The sequence below is a fragment of the Planococcus citri genome, chromosome 1 (genome assembly GCF_950023065.1).
Source record: "Planococcus citri chromosome 1, ihPlaCitr1.1, whole genome shotgun sequence".
Classification (NCBI taxonomy): Eukaryota; Metazoa; Arthropoda; class Insecta; order Hemiptera; family Pseudococcidae; genus Planococcus; species Planococcus citri.
In genome coordinates, this window is record NC_088677.1 from 22,638,812 (window position 1) to 22,662,529 (window position 23,718).

Sequence of the window (23,718 nt, forward strand, 5' to 3'; positions counted from 1 at the left end):
TCAAAAAGAAAAGGATCCACAATATTCCACAACCACAATAGTTGAGGAGGAAAAACATATTTCATCACACGAATGAACTATATTAAATTATAGAAATTCGAAATTATAGTTTTTCAATCTTTATTTTATTTCTATCTCAAAGCATCTCCACAAATTCGTAAAACTACGCAACACGAATGCACTTCATTTGGAGAAATTATTCATCTATGCTACCTACGTCTGAATCATCATCTGTTATCCAAAATAGCTCAATCTACGAACGAAACGACGAATTCAATACGATTTATACTTCACGACTTCGATCTGAAACATTTTAGAAACATTAGGTCGAATAAATATTCCACAAACTTCAATATTATTATTCCTTTCGAAAGAAAACAAAATCTCAATAAACTTACGTCACAAGTAACGTAAAACCGAACACAAATTTCCACACGAACTGCATTGCACATCGCTGCTTTCAGATAAATTTTCATCTTATCATAACTTACATTATTTAACACACACACAGCAATCTTATTTGGAATAGAAACAAACGTACGGTAACAGGGTAACTTCATCTTGTTATTATTATGGTAAGAAAACTGCAACTCTGCAAAGGAATAATCAAACCCAACAAGAAAATATTATTGAACAGGTACTAATCAAAATCTACAATCGAGCCAATTCGTTATTCTCAACCAAATTGCTTACCTCAAACGGCGAAAAAATTAATATACTCGCTATAAGCTCGTATCGCGAATCTCATTTCTTTGTCTCTATCTACGACTACTTGTTTACGATATACGTCTTTTTTCGGTAATATCGATGACGCAAAAAGTGAATTAGGTGGTGTGATGACACGACCAACATGTAACAATGGTCCTACGTAACGACGAAAATCCATCGATAGAGCTTTTTCAATCGATTCTTTGCTTTCGAACTCGATGAAACAGTATCTTATACGTCGATGTTGACTAGAATAACCTGGCGGTAATTCGCAAGCTTTTACGTGTCCAATTTTCTCAAATAAACTGTTAAATTTCAACAAATAATATTCATTACTCAGTTCAAGGAAGGAATACGAGATGTATGATCATTAGAATGATACGCGACTTACAACTTGATATCTCTCTCAGTTAGCAGGGGATTTACAGATGCGATGTAAATACGATTATATTGCTTGGCTGATTGGATAATCTCCTTTACAATGGAGTCGGTTAATGGCATGTTACTCGATGAAACATTCTATAACATATTTTTTATTATCAGTACGGTCTACACGAAACTTGTAATTCCAATCTTATCTATTGACCCAATTTTACCTCATTATTATGCAAACGTTTAATTTCCAACTTCTCTCCATGAAAAAGAACGCCATTCATTTGCTCCATCGCTAAAAGAGCAGCTTCAGGAATACTGTATTCGATAAAGGCAAATCCTGCGTGTTTCTTCGACACCGAATCACAAGCCATATGGATCGATTCGATGACACCAAAAGGGGTAAATTCTTCTATGAGATCATCTCGTTTCACAGACGAGCTTATGTTACCGACGTTAATACTGAAATAAGAAGACCCAGATGTAATAATGATCGAAATATCTCGAAACAAGTGAGCACAATTACTTTACCAGGACATCAGAGCCATAACTTGTTGTTTTTGCAGGGTGGAGATTTCATCCATGCAAGTGAGTGGATCATTCGACGAATCCATCGTTTAACCGTAGAAGAAGAAAACCACAAAGCAATGAAAATACCGAATAGGCGAATAAAAATCAACTGACACGTAGTTTTTTTCAACTATCTAATTAATTTCATCAGTTCATCACGAAATTCACGATCGATCGTCAAAAAACACAATGAACTGAAAGAGGAGACGAGACGCGATGACGACATGTTTGTTTTTGTTTACTTTCTACGACCTTTCGCTTATTTCCGTAATTACCGGTAAAATGTGGTAATTTTAAAATGAACAAATTGCAGCTTGAAAAATTGCATCGAAATTCGAATAAAAATTTAAAATGAAACATTATAACATTAAAACACTCGTGATATATTTTAATTGTACGAGTATTACAGACGTTCATTTACTATTTAGATAACAAAGATGAATAAATTAATAAATAAATCATACAAAATGGATAGAATACTGAATAGCAAACACATACATGGGAGATTTATTAAGGGATAATAATAGTTTCGGAAATGATTAATTTACCGAAGGATCCATCTGATAGATCGTAGGAGGAATGCGATAAAATAAAAAAATACAATATAACATAGCGAATAATACATTAATAGGTACGAATGATATCATTCCAACGAATTCAACATGAGTAATTGTTTAAGAACTTTGGTTTGACTAGTTTCTCTGATTTCTCCGGCTAAAAACATTTCATCAACGACTGTATACACCTACAAAGTAAACACGAAGTAGAATTAACAAGGCGTCGATGAAACAGAAAATTCGAGGTGACATTTTCGAACAATTCATTAAAAAATATGTACGGAACAAAAAGTATGCAAAATACTACTATAATATAATAGATTTTACCTTGTAGAAATTAAATACTAAATCCAATTCGCAAACATTATGGAAGTATTCGTTCAACACCTCGACGAAATTATGAATTGCCTCCAGGTAGCAAAGGTTATTATCGTTCACGTCCACACAAATGCAGAAATATAAACCAGCATAACGACGATAAATAATTTTAAAATTACGAAACTAAAAACAGAACAGAAAAGCCCATTATTGAACTGTAGGAAATATGTTTGTATACAGATAAAATGAATGAATGTCTGTTTTTTTCTTCTTCTTTTGATCATTCATGCAGGGTTCACAACTAAGTACTGTAGAATACTGTAGGAAACTCTAAGCATACGTACTTCGACAAAATTCGTGTGTTTAGCATCTCGAACGGTAACCACAGCGTGCACTTCTTCTATAAGTTTTTGTTTTTCGTCATCGTCAAAATTCATGTACCATTTGGCCAGTCTTGTCTTTCCGGCACGATTTTGTATCAAAATAAACCTTATCTGTAAAACATAAACATAAATGAATTTGGTTGTTAATTAAACGAAGTGCAAAAGTAGTTAGGTACTTAGAAAAGAGGAGAAGTTGAGCGAACGACCAGCCTCCCCTCACAAATGGGGAAAAAATAAAGATTTACATAAAAAGGAAACACCCGAAATTGAATCAGAAAACACTGAATAGTCTGAATAACACATACCATTATTACAGCTTTGAGGACTTCCTACCAGGCGAAGATATGCTATAGTAATTTGAACGATGGGAAAGATGAAGGAGAAATTCAAATTAGCAGATAATTCATACGTGAATAATTAAAGCTTACAGTTCCTGAAATTTTTCATCAACGCTCATTTCTCATCACTTTTCGTTATTTATTTGTTACCTTATCAATATTTTGGTCCCAAAGAGGTGCGTTGACACACAGTCATGTCAGTCATGTTGTGGGAAATAGTCATCGTAATTACGCGGTATTTACGTACACGCGCCTTCTCGATCTCGTGTATTCGATTCCCTGACTAGCGTTTATGTTCTCGAAGCGTTAAGATGTAATTTCAATGTTCCTTGTTAATTTTTATAATAAACGTTGTTATTTGTTGTTGACGTGCGTTAATATGTTTCCTACATATTCAGAAGTGGTCGGACCTGTGTCTCGTATGACATCGCTATCGTTACATTCGTTTTTGAAGTGTTGAAAGTTCTTGTGTTGTTCTCGATCACCCTCGAAAGCATGGCGGCATCGAAAAATACGATTCCAATTGATACGGTGAGTGAAATTGTTCGAGCGGCTAGCAGCGCTGTGCTATTGCCCAACATTCCACACTTTACCGGCGAAGTATCATCGACGGAAGCGAAACAGTGGCTGAACAGCATCGAAAACCAAGCAACCATTGCCGGGTGGAACAATATACAGAAATTAGAAGCAGCGAAGCGTTTATTGCTAAAAGCGGCCAAAACCTGGTATCTCCTGTCCGCAGACGATATCAAAACGTGGTATGACTTTCGACAGCAATTTTCCGAGACGTTTATCGGAAGCGAAACCAACGTAGTCGACAAGTGGGAGCGTTTTTCCCTCCGAGCCCAAAACGAAAACGAGTCACCGATCGAATACATCTTCGATAAGCTGCGGTTAGCTAAAGATGTCGGCGCATCAGTGACAGATTCGAAAAATGCGGTATGTTCTGGTTTTAAAAACGAGGAAATGGCCAACTTCCTACGTGTATACGATTATTCGAAAGCGGCGGATTGGACCAGACGTCTTCGTGAGTTCCAGTCAAGCAAACCATCGTTAAATCGTCCTTCATCGCCCAGTGATTCGTCATCTGACAACGATTCGAATTCCGAGGAGAAATCGAGTGGCTGCCTTTCTAACGTTTCTGAAAGCGGTCCATTTCAACGAGGAAAATCGTGTGTCGAGGACGACACACCGGAAAGGATGGCCGATTGTGGGAAATAGTCATCGTAATTACGCGGTATTTACGTACACGCGCCTTCTCGATCTCGTGTATTCGATTCCCTGACTAGCGTTTATGTTCTCGAAGCGTTAAGATGTAATTTCAATGTTCCTTGTTAATTTTTATAATAAACGTTGTTATTTGTTGTTGACGTGCGTTAATATGTTTCCTACACATGTCGGAACATTTTGCTATGGAAGCGAAAGCGAGCAATCTCGTTCACTTGCTCGGAACTAAACTCGGAACGTAGTAATTTGCATTGAAAAAGACAAGAGACTTCGACTTCGGTAATTTATTTTCGATATACTTTTCCAATACACACTTGAACTTTATTTATTGAAGCTTTCAATATATTTTAGATTTTATTTTTTTTTAATTGAAAATGGAAATGTGTAATATGTACGATGCCCATTTAAGTTTCAACCTATTCTGTTTTTGGCCGTTTTTTTAAAATCTGTATTGAAATTTGAAAGTAGCCTACAATTACAAATTACAATGATGATATTTTTTCAGTTCCAATTTTCAATCATTTTTTGCATCTAATCCAATACTTCGAAAGTTCGAATATGAAAATGAAAAATATGTACTTTCAGTCTACAATTCTTTTTTCATTTTTATGTCTTCTAGCAAAATGAAAAATTGGAATTATGAATGAACAAGCGGGTTAGTAGGTAAAAATGAAAAAAACAAGTATACAGTATGACACAAAAGTAGTGCTAGGTGGCTTTCATTTCCAAGTGGAAAGAGCTAACGAGATGAATGACCTCCACAGGTACCTTGAAAAAATCCTTATTTTATTCCTTACTTATATTTATAAGGAACTTTTTAGCATACCATTTTTTCCTTAAGAACTGTCTTGAGCAATTTTCTTCCTCAAGGTAATTTTTTGCATGCAGCCCTGAATCTGCGTTGAGTAGGGAAAAATAAGCTAGGGCTCTCAAAAGCGGCCTTGAAAATTTCAGGCCCATGCACAGGGTGTCCACAAATTGTAAAACCGGTTTGGTCAAAATATTCAAACTGGTTTTTATGAAAAATTACACAATTCTGTCGAATCACATTTTGAAACCGGTTAATCGGTTCGCATTCATTGGTCAAAATATTCAAACTGGTTTTTATGAAAAATTACACAATTCTGTCTAATCACATTTTGAAACCAGTTCATTGGTTCGCATTTAGCAACCAGTTTTAGACAATCGACTAAAAATTGGAGATGGAGAAAAGTGCTTGGAACAAAAATTGTAGAGCGTGAAAAATTGAACCATTTTCGCTGATCAGATTTTGAAACCGGCTCACCAATTCGCAATCAGTTATCAAAACTTACCTAAAAATTGGAGATCGAGAAAAAAGCTTGAAACAAAAGTTGTAGGGCGTGAAAAATTACACAATTCTGTTCAATCACATTTTGAAACCGGTTCACAGGTTCGCATTTAGCAACCATGCAGTTTTTGACAATCACCTAAAAATTTAAGATAAAGAAAAAAACTTGAGAAACGAAAGTTGTAAAGCGCGAAAAATTGAACTATTTTTGTTGATAGTATTTTAAAACCAGTTCATTAAAACGCAGCAAGCCATCGAAAGTTGCCTGGTTGCAAATTAATGAAGCATGTTTCAAAATCCAATCAGCAAAAATGGTTCAATTTTTCACGCTTAACAATTTTTGTTTCAAGCTTTTTTCTCTATTTTCAATTTTTAGGTGATTGTCAAAAACTGGTTGCTAAATGCGAACCACTGAACCGGTTACAAAATGTGATTAGACAGAATTGTGTAATTTTTCATGCCCTACAACTTTTGCTTCAAGCTTTTTTTTCCATCCCGAATTTTTAGGTAATTTTTGATAACTGGTTGCAAATTAATGAACCGGTTTCAAAATGCAATCAGCAAAAAATGTTTGAATTTTTCACGTTCTTCAACTTTTGTTTCAAACTTTTTTTTCTATTTTCAATTTTCAGGTGATTGTCAAAAACTGGTTGCTAAATGCGAACCAATGAACCGGTTTCAAAATGTGATTAGACATAGACAGAATTGTGTAATTTTTCACGCTGTACAACTTTTGTTTCCAGCTTTTTTCTCTATCTACAATTTGTAAGTGATTGTCAAAAACTGCATGGCTGATAAATGGAAATTAATGAACCGGTTTCAAAATGTGATTGAACAGAATTGTGTAATTTTTCATGCCCCACAACTTTTGCTTCAAGCATTTTTTTCCATCTCCAATTCTTATGTAATTTTTGATAACTGGTTGCAAACTAATGAACCGCTTTCAAAAAATTCATATCACGTTTTTCTCGCTTTAGTGTGTAGAATACATTGGGCCAATAAAAACCAGTTTGAATTTTTTGACCAAACCGGTTTTACAATGTGTGGACACCCTGTGCATGGGCCTGAAATTTTCAAGACCGCTTTTGAAAGCCCTTATTTTTCCCTACTCAACGCCGCTTCATTCATCTTCTTGCTAGCTCTTTCCACTCCGTCATACTTACTGTATTAATTTTAGAAGCAAAAAATGCCTCTATTGTGGATTTAAAAAAACGATCAAAAACAAAAAAGGTAGAAGGAGCGTCCATTTTCATTTTCAATTGAAAAAAAAAAATCGAAAAAGTTTTCTAAATCTTCAAGAATACTCTGAGTTTAAATCTCTTAAGTGTTCATTGAGAAACTAAAATATGTACAAGGGAAAAGACAGAAGTTCCTTTTTCAATTTCAAACAATATACAATACATACACTCCGAAAATGAAAACAAGAAACACGAACTTTCAGTCTTCAATTTCTTTCTGTATGCCATGAAATTAATACCTAGGTGTAGGTAAGGTACCTACTTAATGAACAATCATGTCAGTAAAAATTGAAAACAAAAAAACAACAACAACGAGTATTCAGAAGCAGAAAATGCTTCTGTTTGGATAGAGACGTGATGAAGAAAAGTTAGTAACACTAGTGTAGTATTAATTTCATTGTAATAAAAAGTTTATAAAAGCTGAAAGTTTGCAAACATCGAGAATTTGTCAGCATCATTCTGAATTCAATCAGCTGATGAGGTCAGAGGTGAAGTGATATGTGATAATAACCAAAAGAACTGAACTACGAACTGAATCACTTCCGAGATTCGGAGTTCGTTCGCCGATCTTCCCACATGTGTGTTATAACGCACCTCAGAAAGAACGCGCCCATTTCAAAATGATAAACAATCCCATTAAAAAAACAGCTGTTTGCTTGATAAACTCTGAAAAAACAAGATAATAAACCACTCGATGGAAATTAATTAAGAAAGAAGACGTACTAGTGTCCAATTAAAGCATCGATTCCGCTACAAATTCAGCAATATCCTTCGAAAATGCCCAGTTTATCTCATCTCAGTGAGTATTCTACATCCTGAACGTTCATTACTAATATTTTACAGCCTTCTATACGTGTAATCAGTTCGTCGATACGATAATCAAACAACTTTCAAAGTCCTTTTATCTCTAAACCAATAATGCGTATCAGGAACGCCGGTGTTTTTCGTTAGTTTCCAACTTGACATTGTACGAGATCATTCTCCTAATTAACTCAACGTTCGTATCTGTTTCATGATGGCAGCCGAAATCGTACCTGTTGATGAATTACTCGCCAAAGCGGTAACAGCTTTCCGTCAGCACTTCGACTGCAATCCAGAAGTAGCTGGAATTGCTCCGGGAAGAGTTAACTTGATAGGAGAACATACAGATTACAATGAAGGATTCGTATTTCCCATGGTAAGTAAAAAATCATGCTCAATCTGATCGTCTCATTTTCAAGTCATGTTCTTCATCTATGATTTTTTTTCAAGGCGTTACCCATGGTAACAATTGTAGTCGGTAAGAAGACAGGATCGAACAAATGCACCATAATTACCGCCAACGAAAACGTAGGATCGAACAAAACAGTCGAGTTTCCAGTTCCAAACGAAACCAATCCACTGGAATGTGGCGAACCAAAATGGGCCAATTACGTTAAAGGAGTTGTGCAGTGCTTCAAAGGTACCTAAACTGATTACGAAACTTCTGCATGTATTCTGAGCTAACTTCTAAATTGCTTCATTAGGGCCAAGGGTTGGTTTTCAAGCTGCGATTATCTCCAGTGTACCGGTTGGTGGAGGTTTATCGAGTAGTGCTGCTTTAGAGGTAGCCGTGTATTCATTTTTAGAAGGCTTAACGTCGACCAAAACCGAGTATATGATATATCCTTACCTTTCCTTCGTATTCTACGAACGCTTTACTAATATTTCTACATTTTTTTTTACTCTCGTAGTACAAAAGAGAAAGCGTTATTATGCCAGAAAGCCGAACATATATTCGCATCGACACCTTGCGGCATCATGGATCAATTTGTCAGCATCCATGGCGAACAAGACTCTGCAGTTTTGATCGATTGCAGGTAATTCTCGTCATCATTTACCGTACAATTTGTACACTTTCTTGTAATCCATCTCATCATTCGTGTATTTATCTCTTACTAAAAGGTCACAAGACGTAACCAACGTACCAATACCGAAAAGTGACATAAAATTCTTAATAATCAACTCCAACGTTCATCACAACTTGGCCACCAGTGAATATTCCGTTCGACGACAAACGTGTGAAGATGTAGCGAAAAAAATGCAAAAGAAAAGTTTAAGGGAAGCTACTTTAACCGATCTTGAGAGTAAATACATTTTTTTAAAAATTGTATGTAATCACAAGGGCAAAATACTCTTATCTGAAGTACTCGCGATACTTATCATAATCAATTTATTAGCTCATTTTATTTACTTCAAAAATAACCTTATTAGTACCTCTTATCTAAAGAAGCGTGCTTTACAAATACTCGATAATTTTTATCATTCCATATTAATGGAAACCTTTTTTTTTTTACAGAATTGAATTCAACCGGAGTATTGACTGAAAAAATGTATAAACGTGCTTTACACGTTATCAAAGAAAACGATAGAGTAATTCAAGCGACGAAAGCTTTGCAAAATAATTCACTCGACGAATTTGGACTATTGATGAACGAAAGCCACGAATCACTTAGTAAAGATTACGAAGTGTCTTGTACAGAATTGGACCAATTAGTGGATATAGTTGGCAAAATAGATGGCGTTTATGGGACTAGAATGACTGGAGGTGGTTTCGGAGGATGTACTGTTACTCTGGTAATTTTTCTCACCCACCTAGGTACTTTGAAAAAATAAATATCAAGATACTGAATTTAATTGATCCATTTTTTTTGTTCCAGTTGAAATCTTCAGCAGTTGACGAAGTCATCAAGAGTGTACAACAAAATTACCAGAAAAAAGCTAGTTTCTACGTCGTCACTGCGTCTCAGGGAGCGAGAATAAAATATTTGAATTTCTAAAATGTAATCGATAACTTTCCATTCCAACGTAACTTATTATTACTGTATAACTTTCATTTTTATATAGTCCAAGTTGATGTATATTTTTTTACATTGAGTATATCTATTTATTTTTCCAAAGTTATTTTACGATATTTTAATGGATTTATCAAGTGTGAGTTTAGTTTTAGACTTTAGTGAAATATTTGCCATATTTGTTCAATCAAACATTCATAATAAAACACTGCCTTTAGCGTTTTAGTTATTTATTATCAATGAATAAGTATTGAAAAAAAAATGACCAATAATCAAACAACATCAATAGAACCCACCCAACCCATTTAGAGCTGAGATGGAACATAAACTGAGATTTTTATTCTTTTTTAACTCTAAAAAAGAAAAAAATAGCAAAAAAAAACCAAAACAATTTAAAAATTTTGATCTTGAAGAAAAATTTGAATTTGAGTGTTCGAAATTTTTTTCACAGTCTTTTGACATTTCCAAGTTGGAAATAATTTTTTTGAAATCTATCTTCAACTTTTTAAGAAATTCAAACAAAATTCGCTCTCTTGTCCCCCACTCTTTCCTTTAGAATATGGAACCTGAAAAATTCAGATTTTGAAGATGATCCTGATGAGAAACTCACGTCAGATGAGATTTCAAAAATCAAGAGCCCTAGTCCGAGTCTAAACAGAACCAGCTCCAGATTCGAATTCAGCAGGTAGAAAAACACACTTTTAGATACCTCACACGAAAGTTTCCGAAATTCAAAGTTATACCCCTTCCCCTTTTCTCAGAATCAACAATTCCAGGTTTCGATAAAACCAGCTCTACTTCTAGATTCGAATTCTGAAGGGGTAGGGGGGGATTTGAAATGTCTAAAATTCCGAGTTGTCCTCTTTCACTTCTGAGCTCATTCTGAAGGGGGAAAAATAAATGTTTGAATCTGCTGGGGATTTCAAGTCGTTTTGGAGCCTCCAGCGACTTTTTGAAAACTACTGGAGCCTCCAGTAGATTTTTGAAACTTGTGCAAACTAATTTGAATACGCTACGAAATCGACTGCTGGTGGGTTTAAAGTCGTTTTGTAGCCGTCAGCGACTTCTTGAATGGTTATATGGCATTTTTTGGAAAATTAAAATTTCTAAAAAGTAGCTGGAAGCTTGAGAACCATTTGAAACCGCCATGCAGTCGACTTCATATATTATTTAAATTAGTTTGCGAAGTAAATTTCAGCTTGCTAACTCCAGTTGATAAAATGTTAATGGGAATCTCAAGTTTCAAAAATCTGGTGGAGACTCCTGTAATTTTCAAAAAGTCGCTGGAGGCTCCAAAACGTCTTGAAATTCACCTGCAGCCAACTTTGTAGCGTATTGAAATTAGTTTGCAGATTGAATTTCGACTTTCCATCTCCGTTTGATGAAATTTTGGGAAATTTCGAGTTTCAAAAATCTGCTGGAGGCTCCAGAACTGCTCAAAACGGGTTGAAACAGTTTCCAATCGTATTGGTTGTGTCGAAAATAGGATAAATCCCAAATTTCAGCTTTCTTGGTCAATTTGGTAACATTTTGATTTTCCCCCTGATTTTTGGCCTAAATTTGATTTTCAAAAATACAAAATCTCTTGAATAAGTTTTGGCCATTTTTGCCAAAGTAGTGACAAAACCGACTCGTAGTTATCTTGTCAATTTTTTGAACACTGTTCCTTTTGAAGTTTTGAAAATTGAAAACATAAATTTTCAGTGAAAAATGAATTTTGATGTAAGTATTAAATATTTTTATAGAAAAGTATAATTCCAAAAATATTGATTTTTCTTCGATTCCAAAAAAACAACTTTTCTGGAATTATCAAATTTTATGAAAGAAAAAACGTGAGATTTTACGAAAAAACAAAAGTAAATTTTGAAAATGAATAAACAAAAAAAAAATGAAAAAACAAAAACGGTTGTTGAAAAAAATTGGAAAAAATTTGAAATTAAAAACTGAAAAATCCTTTTAAAAAGCAAAAAAGTGCATACCTAGACCTACGTCTTATGTTTGATAATTCCAAAAAAGTAGTTTTTTTGAATTGAATGATCGAAAAATCAATTATTTGTGAAATTTTCAAACTGATTTTTTTTCGGTCAAAAATGTCAAAATTCACGAAAAATATATTCTAAAAGTATGAACTTTGAATTTTTTTTGGGAAGTATCGAGTGCTGTTTGTATTCTTCGATCTCAAAGTTCATGAAATCAAGATCTTTCAAAATCAACCGGTTTTTTGACCAGCTTTTTTCACAATAAAAAAATGGTCAAAAAATCCAGAATGGCTGGAAATGGCGAAATTCGCCCTCAGTGGATTAGTACTGGACAAAATCGGTACAGTAATTCGCGCAAATTTCAAAAATTTCCTCGCAAATTGGAAACTTTTGATTTTTTGGATATTTTTATCATGAAATAAGCTGGTCAAAAAAAAACCACTCTCTTGAGGTGTACCTCCCAAAATCAGCTCAAATGAGAAATGTGGATAAACTCGTTAAACAGGCCGAGTATGACAGACATACAACTCAATTTTTAGCTGCCCATTGTTCAATAAAAAAATTGTTCAGGGCAGCAATAGAGTAAAATTTGCAAAAATAGAAAAATTGAATCATGAATAAATGCAATTTCTGAATCGCGAGTGCATTGAATCCGATTCACTGGAAAACTGAATCACTAATTTTGAATCAGATCCAATTTTCTGGGCGAATCGCGTCATTTAAATCCGATTCATTTTTTTTTTTTTGAACCGGCCCTTTATGATCGGCGATTTCTTCAACTACGTTCGTTCGGTTCGTTGCATATGGCAACACTGCATACACGAATGAGAAAAAAAAACAACAAAAACATTATCAAATTTTGGCTAATTTGAACGCGAAAAATTTTGTTTTAAACGTTTGTGGTCGTGTTTTAATGAAATTTTCAAGTCATTGAAGGCTTGAAAATTAAAGAAATTGCGTAGTATTTAGTTTGCGTTACAAGAAATGCTCCTGAATTGCCAAAGTTTGTGGCGAAGAAGTGCAAATATCGACGTATTTACATACTGAACTACGTTGTAGTACATCAGTGACTTTCACCTTCTGCTCAGAATTATTTTTAGCTCGAATGTATTTATAAACTTTCGCGATGTCTTCTGACTCTGGAGCACGTAAACGAAATGTTCCAATCAAAAAGAAAAAAGGTACGTATGTAATACTTAATTTTTGCAATTGATCGACTAAAATTAATTTATTTTGCAATAATGTAGGAAGTGCCGGTAGCATTAATCCGGGAGGAATTACCGTTCGTGAGATCCCTTTGAGTAAACCGAGCGCCGATGAGCTGATCCATGTTCAGAAAGATGTACAATTCGGTGACAATTGGTGTAAAGTAGCTGTATTTTTTGCCATTTCCAGTGCTCTCGTTGGAGTAGCGTATTGCGTCTTCCTTGGAAACAACTCTGGTAACATTATGATCCAGTTTATTCGTCGTGGAACAGGGATGAGGCCCTGAATGATTTTTTTTCGGGTTCTGGACTGTGAATCAAAAATTTATTAGGTCTTGGGCTTGGATTGGGGCCTAGGAAATTTTGGGTTTGGGTTTCAGGGCTCCGTGTCCAGGGCTTGAAATTGAGGGGTTTCATGGAAAAGGGGCCTTAGTCATTTTTTTTGTTTTTTTTTCTCATTTACAATTTTGAATTTATTAAAAATTTTTTCTATCAATTTCACCATATTCAGTGATATTGAACTGTTCTTCCATGAAAAAAAAACAAATTGGAAAATGTTAGCTTGTAGAAAAGTATGTATTTTCAAGTTGATGAACTTATAAAAATCAGTAATCACTGAAAAAAAATGACTAAGGCCCCTTTTCCATGAAGCCTCTTAATTGCAATTTTAATGAAGAATATCAAGGTAAAATCTTATTTGATTTTTTGTTGAAAAAAACACACATTCTAAGGACAGATTCCGATTGCTTTTTTCAAAATTATTTGAAGTTTTTTTTTTTTTTTTTTAAATCAGAATCAAATTTTTTTGGAGTTTTTAATTATTATCCAAATTTTCTAAGTATCATTTTTCAAAGAACAATGAACTACCTACAGAATATTATAAATACCTAATGTACCAAAAACCCCTTGAAATATTAAACTTTTTGCTGATTTTTTTTTTTTGAAAATCATCTTATTTTACATAAGCCTCGAAAAGCCTCGAAAAGCCCTGATCACAGTTTGGGTTTCGGGGCTCACGTTCGGGGCTTGATTTTCAGAGGAAAAGGTTTCGGGCTTTGGGCCACCACGGCTTTGTAGGTTACAGTTTTTAAGGTTTTGGGGCTTGGACATTCGGGCTTCATGGAAATAATCGGGGCTTTTTCGGGTCTCGGGTCCTGGTCTTGGGCCAGGCCTCATCCCTGTCGTGAAAGAAAATATTCGTGATTTTTAATCGATTAATATGTGTTGTAGGCACACAAAGCGAATCTCAAGCGTTTGATTGGCTTCCTTCGTTACCATCGTTGCCCAGTTTCGACTTCTTCTCCAACAACGAACTACCTCGTGAGTTGATTTATTTTTTTAATACGTATTCGTTTATTTTATATTGGTCCATTGGTGTGTGAATTATAGAAGAAGCAATCGACGAAGAACCGGTGGTTGATAATGAAGCTGAATCTAGTTATTTAGATTTGCTATGGTCGTTGTATCCTTTCGGTCAGAATGACGAACCACCAGCTTCGGAGGTATCTACAGAAAAGTCAGAAAAAGATGAAGATATTTCTAAAGAATTAGAAAATGATAAAGATTCTCGTGAAGATGACAGTAAAGAGTCTGGTAACCAAGATGAAAGTAAGGAGTCTAATAACGAAGACGAATTAGAAAATAATAACGATCAAGATGACAGTCGAGATGATCACGAAAGTGAAGAAAATCCAGACGATGAAAAAAATACAGATGAAGAAGAAGACGATCAAAATGATAATAATAACGATACCGATGATGAAAATCAAAAAGACGAAGACACCGATGAAAATGATGTTTCGAACTCAGCCGATGATGTAGTAAACAAGTTCGAACAGTATAAATCGTACAATTATTATTCTCAGAAAAAGGACGACGATGAAGACGACGATCTTCAAAAAGATTCCAAAGAAGATGACGACGATTCATCTAAAGAAAGTAAAGAGCAAATTGACCGTCGTGATGAAAGGTATAATTATTATCATAATCGAGAATCCGAAGAGGTGAAAAAATACGAATACATAAAAGGCGAAGATGATCATAATGAAAGTGCCGAGGAAGAAGGGCTAGAGAAAATTGACAGCGAGGAAAACACCAAAGATGAGAATGAAGAAGAAACCAAGATCCCTGAAGACGATTCTCACAGTAGCGAAGAAGTCGAACGTAAGCTAATGTGTGGAAATTAAACCTCTGTTGGATTTTTCAACTAACCCATCGTGACCTTTCGCTTTACAAAAACATGTTTTTAGTTTTAGTGCGTTGTGTAACTTTCACATTAGTTTTTTTACAACTTGTTTCTCAAGTGTTTGTTTTATTTTCAGATGATCCTGTTGTGCTTCCCGAGGAGCCAGTTGAACCAGAAGTAAGATATTTTTCTGTTCGAATGTAATTCATAGAGCATAAATGAAAATTCAATGTAATTTTTTCTTTTTACAAGGCAGAAGAACCTAATGAAGAGCCGCAATCTGGAAACAGTGAGTATTTTCAGGTTGAATTCTAATTAGCAATTTGCATTTCACATTTTGTAAACTATTAACAAATAACAATCGGTATTAGAATTTAACCTGGTGAATTTTTTCAGTGGTTACCAAATTAAGTGTGGGCATTGCGTTGATTTTTGTCGCGTACTCGGTTATTATCAGAAAATGGAACAACTACGGTTTGTGAATGTGGCAAATTCGTGTTACTAATAATTTTTTGACGCTTTTTGTTATTAACTAAAATCACGTGTGTTGTGGATAAGTCCAGCAATTAATCGAATGCTGCTTGAAACCCCTTTATACTTCTTTTTTGATTTTGTGACGTCACAGAAAACTGTTGTTCCATTATTTAAAAATTTTAACAAGTTTCTCGAATGAATATTTTTTAACCTCGTAATCCTATTCTTTGTTATTAATGTTCAGTATTTATTTCAAAATCAGGGTTCATTTCCATCGACACTATATAATGGATTTTTTAATTTTATTTTTGTTAGTTGATCGAGTTGCAAATGAAGCCGACGCTGTTCTCATTGACGCTGGCGGAGATTATGGTGACTTGGCAGATATCGCTCAATCAAGTATTGAAATAATTATCCCAATATTATACCGCTGGAAAACGTGAAATTCATACAATATTTTTTATCGTAGTTGCTGATAATTTGCTGGATTCCATGAATAACGATTCTAATTCGTATAACGAACCTTCCGAAGCTGTGGGTATAAAAAGTTGCGCTATTTTTAAACGTTTTTCTCATAGGTAGCTTATATCTTACTTTCCTGCCATATTTAGGAAAACAGAACGCTGCAAGATTATCTAGAAACGCCTTCAAATTCTGCCACTGAACAATCTGAGGACGAATCAGCGAATGAACCAGCTAATGGTAATTCTAACGTTCATAATTCGATCTTCTCACACTGTCGCACAGTGGGACCTGAGCAAAATTTAGGGGGAAAACAGTCCCATTGAATGTAGTAATTTTGGAATAGCGCTGAATCTGAATATGATATCAATTTTTGACTATGGGCATTAGAAGGGTGGAGGAGGGGGTAAAATCATGCAAATAGGCTTAAAAACCAATATGGGTATCCTCATATATGTTTTTTGAGGCGCTGAATCCGAATTCGATGGTAGTTTTTATCTATGGTCATCAGGGGGGAGGGGGCGGGGGAGGGAGGGGTGAAATCATGAAGATAGGCTTAAAAACTAATATGGGTATCCATGAAAATAGGCTTAAAAACTAATATGGGTATCCTCATATCCGTTTTTTGAGGCGCTGAATCCGAATCAGATATTAGGTTTTGTCCATGGTAATCGGATGTCCCATGCTATTATGATTTTTTTTTTTTTTGAATTTTGGCTGAAGAAGGGGCAAGGGAGGAGGTGGAACGGATAGAGAAGCTCAGATCGAAAAACTAAGCCCATATTCGGATTCAGCGTCCCCTAAAACATTACAAACGATACGTCACATGGTATTATTTTTTTTCAATGTTGGATCATAAAGGGTGGGGGAGGGGGTGGAAAGGGTAGAGAAGGCCAGATCGAAAAACTAAGCCCATATTCGGATTCAGCGTCCCCAAAAACATTGCAAACGATACGTCACATGGCATTATTTTTTTCAATTTTGGATCATAAAGGGTGGGGGAGGGGGTGGAAAGGGTATAGAAGGCCAGATCGAAAAACTGAGCCCATATTCGGATTCAGCGTCCCCAAAAACATTACAAACAATACGTCACATGGCATTATTTTTTTCAATTTTGGATCATAAAGGGTGGGGGGAGGGGGTGGAAAGGGTAGAGAAAGCCAGATCAAAAAACAAAGTCGATATTCGGACTCAGCGTCCCCAAAAACATAACAAACGATACGTCACATGGTATTATAATTTTTTTTTCGATTTTGGATCATAAAGGGGCGGGGGTGGCAGTTCACTACCTTAGGGGTACGATATTTCAAATCGGACATGAAATTTGCATTCAGCGCTAAAAAAAACAATTTGTACCCCTCAAAAGCTGCATTACCATAGAAAAAGGTTTCCTACCCCCTCCATTTCATTCTGATTCCACCATGGGGGGGGGGGGAGTTGCAAACTTATCTCATTGGTTGAAACAAATTATGAGAAGGTATCAAATTTAGCATCTTACAAAACCAAAATCAATACACCCCAGCCGGAATTCACCCTAAAAAATTTGAAATTAGAAAATTCAGGTACTTGAAAAATCACTAAGTAATTTTGATGTAATCTCTAGAAAAAAACGATTTTTGGATACTTATTATGGAAAAAATCAAGTATGCAAGAGGTGATTTGGAAACAGCATGAAATTTCGCGTCTTTTGAGCCCAAAACCATTTTTCTGAAAAAATTTTTAGATAGAAAAAAAAATTACTAAATATAACAGTTTTTTGGCAATATTTCTACGTTTTTGGCTGCTACTCGTAAAACCAAAAATTGCAAACCAACTAAAGCTCAGTTGCAAAAAAATTTCGATTCTTTCAAAAACCTATACTTGGTGTCACATTTTCTTGCATTTGAAATTTTTTTAACTTACACCCCAATTTTTGAAAGCCAAGTTTACCATTTTTTTGAAAATTTCAAAATTACAAATTTTTTCTCCAACTTCAACAGCTTATAATCACATTATAAATAATTGTAAATTCAAAATTAAGTACATTAATAGAATCTACATCCCTTCAGCTTTCATTTCCATGTTTCAGAATTTTCCTACCTACTATTTAACACACGCAAACTTGAAATGTACAACACCACGCACTTATCAACATTACCTTGACCATTTTTCACATTCCTAGAACATTGAAGTTCACCTATCAGTGGTTTCAGGTGCATCCGTCAATTTGACTTTTTTCCTCCTAAATTTTGCTCAGGTCCCACTGTTAGTCCAGTCATTTTAGCAAAATTTTCAGCCGAACCTCGGAAAAATTGGGGGAAAGCCGAATTTCACATTATTTGTTCAGGTTGGTCTCTAAACAACCCATCAAAAGTTGCACCCCGCAACTTGACCGCTACCCCCGCAAGAGGTCATTAACCTTTGCCGATACAGGTTTTTCGGCTGTATCGCCAAAATGAAGGGCCCTAGAGAAAAAATTTTCGAACAAAAATTGTTCTACGCTAAATTTCCTATAAGTATGACCAGTTCAGTTAAAATATATTTTTCAATTTTTGGTTAATTTTTGAAAATCTAGGCCAAAAATGAGAAAAAAATCGAAATTGTACCAAATTGAGCTATAAAGCTGAAATTTGGGATATACCCTATTTTCAACCAGCCAAATCGATTGGAAACTATTTCAAACCGTTTTGAGCAGTTCTGGAGCCTTCAGCACATTTTTGAAACTTGAAATATCCCACAATATGTCATCAAATGAAGTTGGGAAGAAGAAATTACGCTGCAATCCAACTTGATACGCTATCAAGTCGACTGCTGGTAGGTTTGAGCTAGTTTGAGCCATTTTGTGACCATCAGCAACTTTTTGAAAATTCTTGGAGCCTCCAGTAGATTTTTGAAACTTGAAATTTCTATAAAATTTCATCAAATGGAGCAGAAAAGCCGAAATTCATTCTGTAAACTAATATTAATGCACTATGAAGTCGACTGTAAGTAGATTTCAAGTCGTTTTGTAACCTTCAGCGAGTTTTTGGAAATTACTGGAGCCGTCTTTACATTTCTGAAAATTGCAATTTCTACAAAATTTCATCAAATGGAGTTGGAAAGCCGAAAGTTAATTCGGATAGGTTTCCTTGGCATTTTCAGAAAAACAGAAGTTTCTAAAAAATATGCTGGAAGCTCCAAAACAACTGCCTGCGATCGATCCACCTCAGAATAACGTCAAAAATGGGGTGTCTCTGTTTGGTAAAATTTTACGGAAATATTAAGCATTGAAATATCTGCTGGAGGCTCCAGTAATTTCCAAAAAGCCGCTGGAGGCTCCAGGACGACTTTAAATCGACTTGCAGTCGACTCCCAAGCGTATTGAAATTAGTTTACAGAATGAATTTCAGCTTTCCAACTGCTTTTGATGAAATTTTGTGGAAATTTCAAGTTTCAAAAATCTGCTGGAGGCTCCAGAATTGCTCAAAATGGTTTGAAATAGTTTCTAATCGATTTGGCAGATCGAAAATAGGATATATCCTAAATTTCATCCATCTACGTCAATTTGATGAAATTTTGATTTTTTTCTTCATTTTTGGCCAAAATTTGATTTTTTAAAAATTCATCAAAACTTGAAAAATATATTTCAACTGAACTGGTCATGCTCATAGGAAATTTGGCGTAGAATAATTTCAGTTCGATCACTTTTTCCTCTCCGACCCTTCATTTCGGCGATATAGTCAAAAAACGTTGATTGACAAAGGTTAATGACCTCTTGCAGGGATCGCAGACAAGTAGCAGAGTGCAACTTTGGTCAAAATATTTTCGGTTCTACTCAAGGTCACGTTTTACATTGTCAATTTTCATATTTTTTTCCAATTTTCATAAAATTGGCAACTTTACCTCTTCCTCAATAAGAGTGAAATCGCCATTTTGGGAAAAGATGAACTAGTCATGCTGATAAGAAATTTAGCGTAGGTAGAACAATTTTTATTTGAACATTTTTCCTCTTGGGTCCTTAATTTAGGCGATACAGCCGAAAAACCTGTTTGACAAAGGTTAATGACCTCTTGCGGGGGTAGCGGTAAAGTTGCGGAGTGCAACTTTTGATGGGTTGTTTTAGAGACCAATATGAACAAATAATGTGAAATTCAGCTTTCCCCCAATTTTTCCGAGGTTCGACTGAAAATTTTGCTAAAATGACTGTACTACTGTGTGTCGTACTTGCCAAATGCTTCTCAAAGTCAATAATTTTGAGCTTGAGCTGCCCAGTTGAAAGTTATAATTGTCTTCAATGAAGACTGATAGTGATAGAATGAACTTACTGTAATTTAATTCTCAACGTGCATATTTTGTCAATAAACAGACGGAAGCATACCGATGGATTCTGAAAAATCACAGACTGCATCTGAAACAGAGAGTGAAACTGATGACGATTCGGAGTATGGAAAGGTATGCTACATTTTTTGAATTAAATTGGTCGAAATAATGTATACGGAATTACGGAATCATTTTCCTAATGTATAATATTTTTTTAGGGTGATTACGACCGAATGAATATAACGAATCGAGCAGATTGGCAGTACAGACATCAGCTCGATGAGGCTGACGATGATTGGGATCGTGAAGTAAGTGTGAAGTTGACAGCAACCTCACAATCGTACAGAATAATCAAAATAAACTCAAACATGTTGACCATTTCGCAGGATTTTCAATTATAGTTACCATGTTCTCCTTATTGTATTTTCTTACGCTTACAATTGACTTGTTTTATTCTGTACTAATCATTTACTTATATAATGAGCTTTGTGTTTTGTGATAGTCGATACGATACTAGTCATATTTACCTAACTTCGATTAACTTGTAAATATTGTGTTTCTTTTTGTACTAACACGATTGTTTTTTCTTTCTTGTTTGTGTGTTGGTTCCTTTATTTTTCTACCTCGTTCCGTGTACTCCGAATTTTATGCTCCTGTATCCCCCCCAATCACAATTTCAAAACCAACGTAGGATATTCTGAACGCAACTCTTAAGTATACAGCCATTCTTGAACAAGAACCGAAATCTGTACGAGCTCAATATGGCATGGTTAGATTTTACGACTCGAAAGCCGATAGTCTTCAAAGTAACTCGTACCTAGCCAACGTGATAGAATTATATCAAAAACTATTGCATATGCCTGACATACCTGAAGCTTTGGCAAAAGTAATTGCCGAGAGAACTCTTATTAGGATGAGATTCATAGGTTGTTATACGTATTTTTCATTCGTACAATTTAATACGCGAGTAAAAAGACTCGAATTTTAATACCTACCTATTACTTTTACAGGTAATTACGATGAATCTGTATCGTTGCTTAAAATGTTGATTGAGAAGTATCCTCAGCAAGTTTCCTATCAAATTAATCTCGCCATTTCTTACCTAATATTAAATAAGTGAGTATTTGTTTCCATCATAGATTTTAATCTTTGGTTACTGTTCTAAATCTCGTACATATATGCCCATTTACTAGATTACCAGAAGCAGAAGCTATTCTTGAAAAAGTGCTGAGAAATGATCCTGATAACGGATTAGGTTTGGTTAACTACGGATTCATTGTGAAAATGAAAGGTGAATACGAGAAAGCAGTCGATACTTTGAGTAGAGGTATCTCGAGCGGTGTGAAAGGAACTGATGATAGTAAGTTTTATTATCATTTGGGAGAAGCTTTACAAAGATTGGGAAGAACAGAAGAAGCATTGAAGGTTTGTACTGTAGAGAGTGTTTTGGATTTTTATTATCATGAAATACCTTCTTGAATAAATATACATACTAATTTGAAATTCCATTATTCACATTACAGTTGTATCAAAGTGCTGCTGATAAACGAATATTTCGTTCTAAGTATCAACGATCGTTGTATAACGTTAATGGATTGAAAGCTAAACCTTGGTGGGTTCCTGCGGATACACAATACAACGATTTTTTCAAGTAATTATCGAAGTATGATTATTCGATGACATCGTTAATTGAGTTAATTATGCTTCGAATTATTTCTCCAAGATAATACCTATGTTTAATTACGTTCTTTTCTGAATTATTCGACAGAAGTTTGGAACGTAACTGGGAAAAGATTCGCGATGAAGTGAAGAAAATAATGATGAAAGAGAAGCACAAAACGTTTAAAGATGAAGCCGAACAATTACGTGAAAAAGGAGAATGGAAGCAGCTCGAGATATTTTCCAGAGGTAGGTACAGCTTAAATCATCCTACCTATTGTTTTCAAGTCCTCTGTTGATATCTTGGATTTTCAATAACATCCATGTTTTAATAAGATTTATAACGTTTCATTTTCTAGGAGTAGAAAAATCGACGTGTAAAAAGCTCCCTGTAACTTGCGGTTTAATCAGAGGATTTGTTCCTGCCGCCGGATGTCGCAGAGGGCAAGTTAAATTCAGTATTATGGAACCAGGCACTCACGTTTGGCCTCACTGTGGTCCAACCAATTGCAGATTAAGAGCCCACCTTGGTTTAATTGTTCCTAAAAATGTTACCATTCGAGTTGCCGAAGAAACCAGGTTATTAATTTAGCTCGAAAATTGTACTTAATTCGTTTTCAGAAAGTATTATTGTAGACAATATTCTATTTCTATAGGAGCTGGCGTGAAGGAGAAGTGCTTCTGTTCGATGACAGCTTCGAACACGAGATCTGGCATAATGGTACGTCATCCAGATTGATCTTGATAGTCGACGTATGGCATCCAAATCTATCGGAAGATAAACGTAAAACTTTGTCCGCCATTTGATCATGTACATGTGATGGTTTTTTTTTTTTTTAATAATCTCGCAGTATTTACTCAAGACTTGCCTATATGTACCCTCCCACAATGTATACCATAATGAAGATGGGAGTTTTTTTTCTAGACGTTGTAGTCTAAAATCGTTTTCTCATTTTCTACATATATCCTACTTAATTCACTTGCCAATTTGATTTATCCAAGACTTGAGTGTTTTTTCTTGCTCAAGAATTATTCAACGTATTGTGAAAGATGAGATGTGATCTGACCAATGTATTATTTTAGTCCAAGTTTTTAGTCATTTTGTGATTTTTAACGGTGTTTTTGTTGATGAAATATATTGTTTTGTTAAATACCTACATGCTGTTGTGTTTTGGGTAATTGAGTATTGTATTGTACATTTTTTTTTGAATTTTCATCGGTTCTAAGAGATCGTTCAGTATTCTGTAGTAAAAATTAACTTCATACGGTAATCTCTCTGAACGATAGGAATGATAGAATCAATAGAATGCTTCGCATCGCCCCGAGGGGGGGACAAGAAAAAAGACCAAAAAATCGAATTCTACGTCGAAAAATACCAAGATTATGACACCCATATCAATTTTGTTCAATTTTTTCAAATTTTGAGGGACGCACCAGCCCCCTTGGGGGAGTAAGAGAAAAAATGATCAAAAAATCGAATTCTACGTCGAAAAATACCAAGATTATGACACCCATATCAATTTTGTTCAATTTTTTCAAATTTTGAGGGACGCACCAGCCCCCTTGGGGGAGCAAGAGAAAAAATGACCAAAAAATCGAATTCTACGTCGAAAAATACTAAGATTATGACACCCATATCAATT

The 23,718-nt window shown here is 35.0% G+C and overlaps 4 protein-coding genes across 9 annotated transcripts; 2 read left to right on the top strand and 2 right to left on the bottom strand.

Annotated features, from left to right (window-relative positions):
• Positions 1 to 103: 103 nt before the first annotated feature.
• LOC135849900 (poly(U)-binding-splicing factor half pint-like) lies at positions 104 to 1,879 on the bottom strand. 2 transcript variants are annotated; one of them, XR_010559622.1, is made up of 6 exons: positions 1,612 to 1,879; positions 1,305 to 1,542; positions 1,100 to 1,227; positions 694 to 1,013; positions 399 to 592; positions 104 to 303 (listed from the first exon to the last, which is right to left on the bottom strand). XR_010559622.1 is itself a non-coding variant. In XM_065370539.1 (5 exons), the coding sequence occupies exons 1-4, from the start codon at positions 1,692 to 1,694 to the stop codon at positions 695 to 697; spliced, it is 768 nt and encodes a 255-aa protein (XP_065226611.1). In that variant the 5' UTR covers positions 1,695 to 1,879; the 3' UTR covers positions 104 to 303; position 694. The 2 variants fall into 2 exon arrangements, 1 of the variants encoding a protein (XP_065226611.1); XM_065370539.1 differs by lacking the exon at positions 399 to 592.
• Positions 1,880 to 2,009: 130 nt separating this feature from the next.
• LOC135849901 (AP-2 complex subunit sigma) lies at positions 2,010 to 3,422 on the bottom strand. Its single transcript, XM_065370540.1, has 4 exons — positions 3,214 to 3,422; positions 2,870 to 3,019; positions 2,535 to 2,708; positions 2,010 to 2,395 (listed from the first exon to the last, which is right to left on the bottom strand). Exons 1-4 carry the CDS (start codon positions 3,214 to 3,216, stop codon positions 2,294 to 2,296), a joined length of 429 nt encoding a protein of 142 aa, XP_065226612.1. The 5' UTR covers positions 3,217 to 3,422; the 3' UTR covers positions 2,010 to 2,293.
• A 4,237-nt stretch (positions 3,423 to 7,659) lies between these two features.
• LOC135849902 (galactokinase-like) lies at positions 7,660 to 10,051 on the top strand. Its single transcript, XM_065370541.1, has 8 exons — positions 7,660 to 7,819; positions 8,043 to 8,197; positions 8,272 to 8,461; positions 8,526 to 8,652; positions 8,733 to 8,858; positions 8,944 to 9,125; positions 9,338 to 9,615; positions 9,699 to 10,051. The coding sequence occupies exons 1-8, from the start codon at positions 7,798 to 7,800 to the stop codon at positions 9,816 to 9,818; spliced, it is 1,200 nt and encodes a 399-aa protein (XP_065226613.1). The 5' UTR covers positions 7,660 to 7,797; the 3' UTR covers positions 9,819 to 10,051.
• Positions 10,052 to 12,638: 2,587 nt separating this feature from the next.
• Positions 12,639 to 23,232, top strand: Asph (Aspartyl beta-hydroxylase). 5 transcript variants are annotated; one of them, XM_065370543.1, is made up of 19 exons: positions 12,639 to 12,993; positions 13,060 to 13,254; positions 14,248 to 14,337; positions 14,407 to 15,180; positions 15,339 to 15,379; positions 15,455 to 15,491; positions 15,599 to 15,676; positions 15,992 to 16,075; positions 16,146 to 16,210; positions 16,288 to 16,378; positions 20,463 to 20,548; positions 20,635 to 20,724; positions 21,108 to 21,342; positions 21,427 to 21,532; positions 21,610 to 21,841; positions 21,940 to 22,067; positions 22,188 to 22,324; positions 22,435 to 22,654; positions 22,732 to 23,232. In XM_065370543.1, the coding sequence occupies exons 1-19, from the start codon at positions 12,939 to 12,941 to the stop codon at positions 22,880 to 22,882; spliced, it is 2,895 nt and encodes a 964-aa protein (XP_065226615.1). In that variant the 5' UTR covers positions 12,639 to 12,938; the 3' UTR covers positions 22,883 to 23,232. The 5 variants fall into 5 exon arrangements, with proteins under 5 accessions (XP_065226615.1, XP_065226617.1, XP_065226618.1 ...); XM_065370542.1 differs by having other exon boundaries at positions 12,640 to 12,993; positions 22,185 to 22,324; XM_065370545.1 differs by lacking the exon at positions 22,732 to 23,232 and having other exon boundaries at positions 22,185 to 22,324; positions 22,412 to 22,549.
• Positions 23,233 to 23,718: the final 486 nt, after the last annotated feature.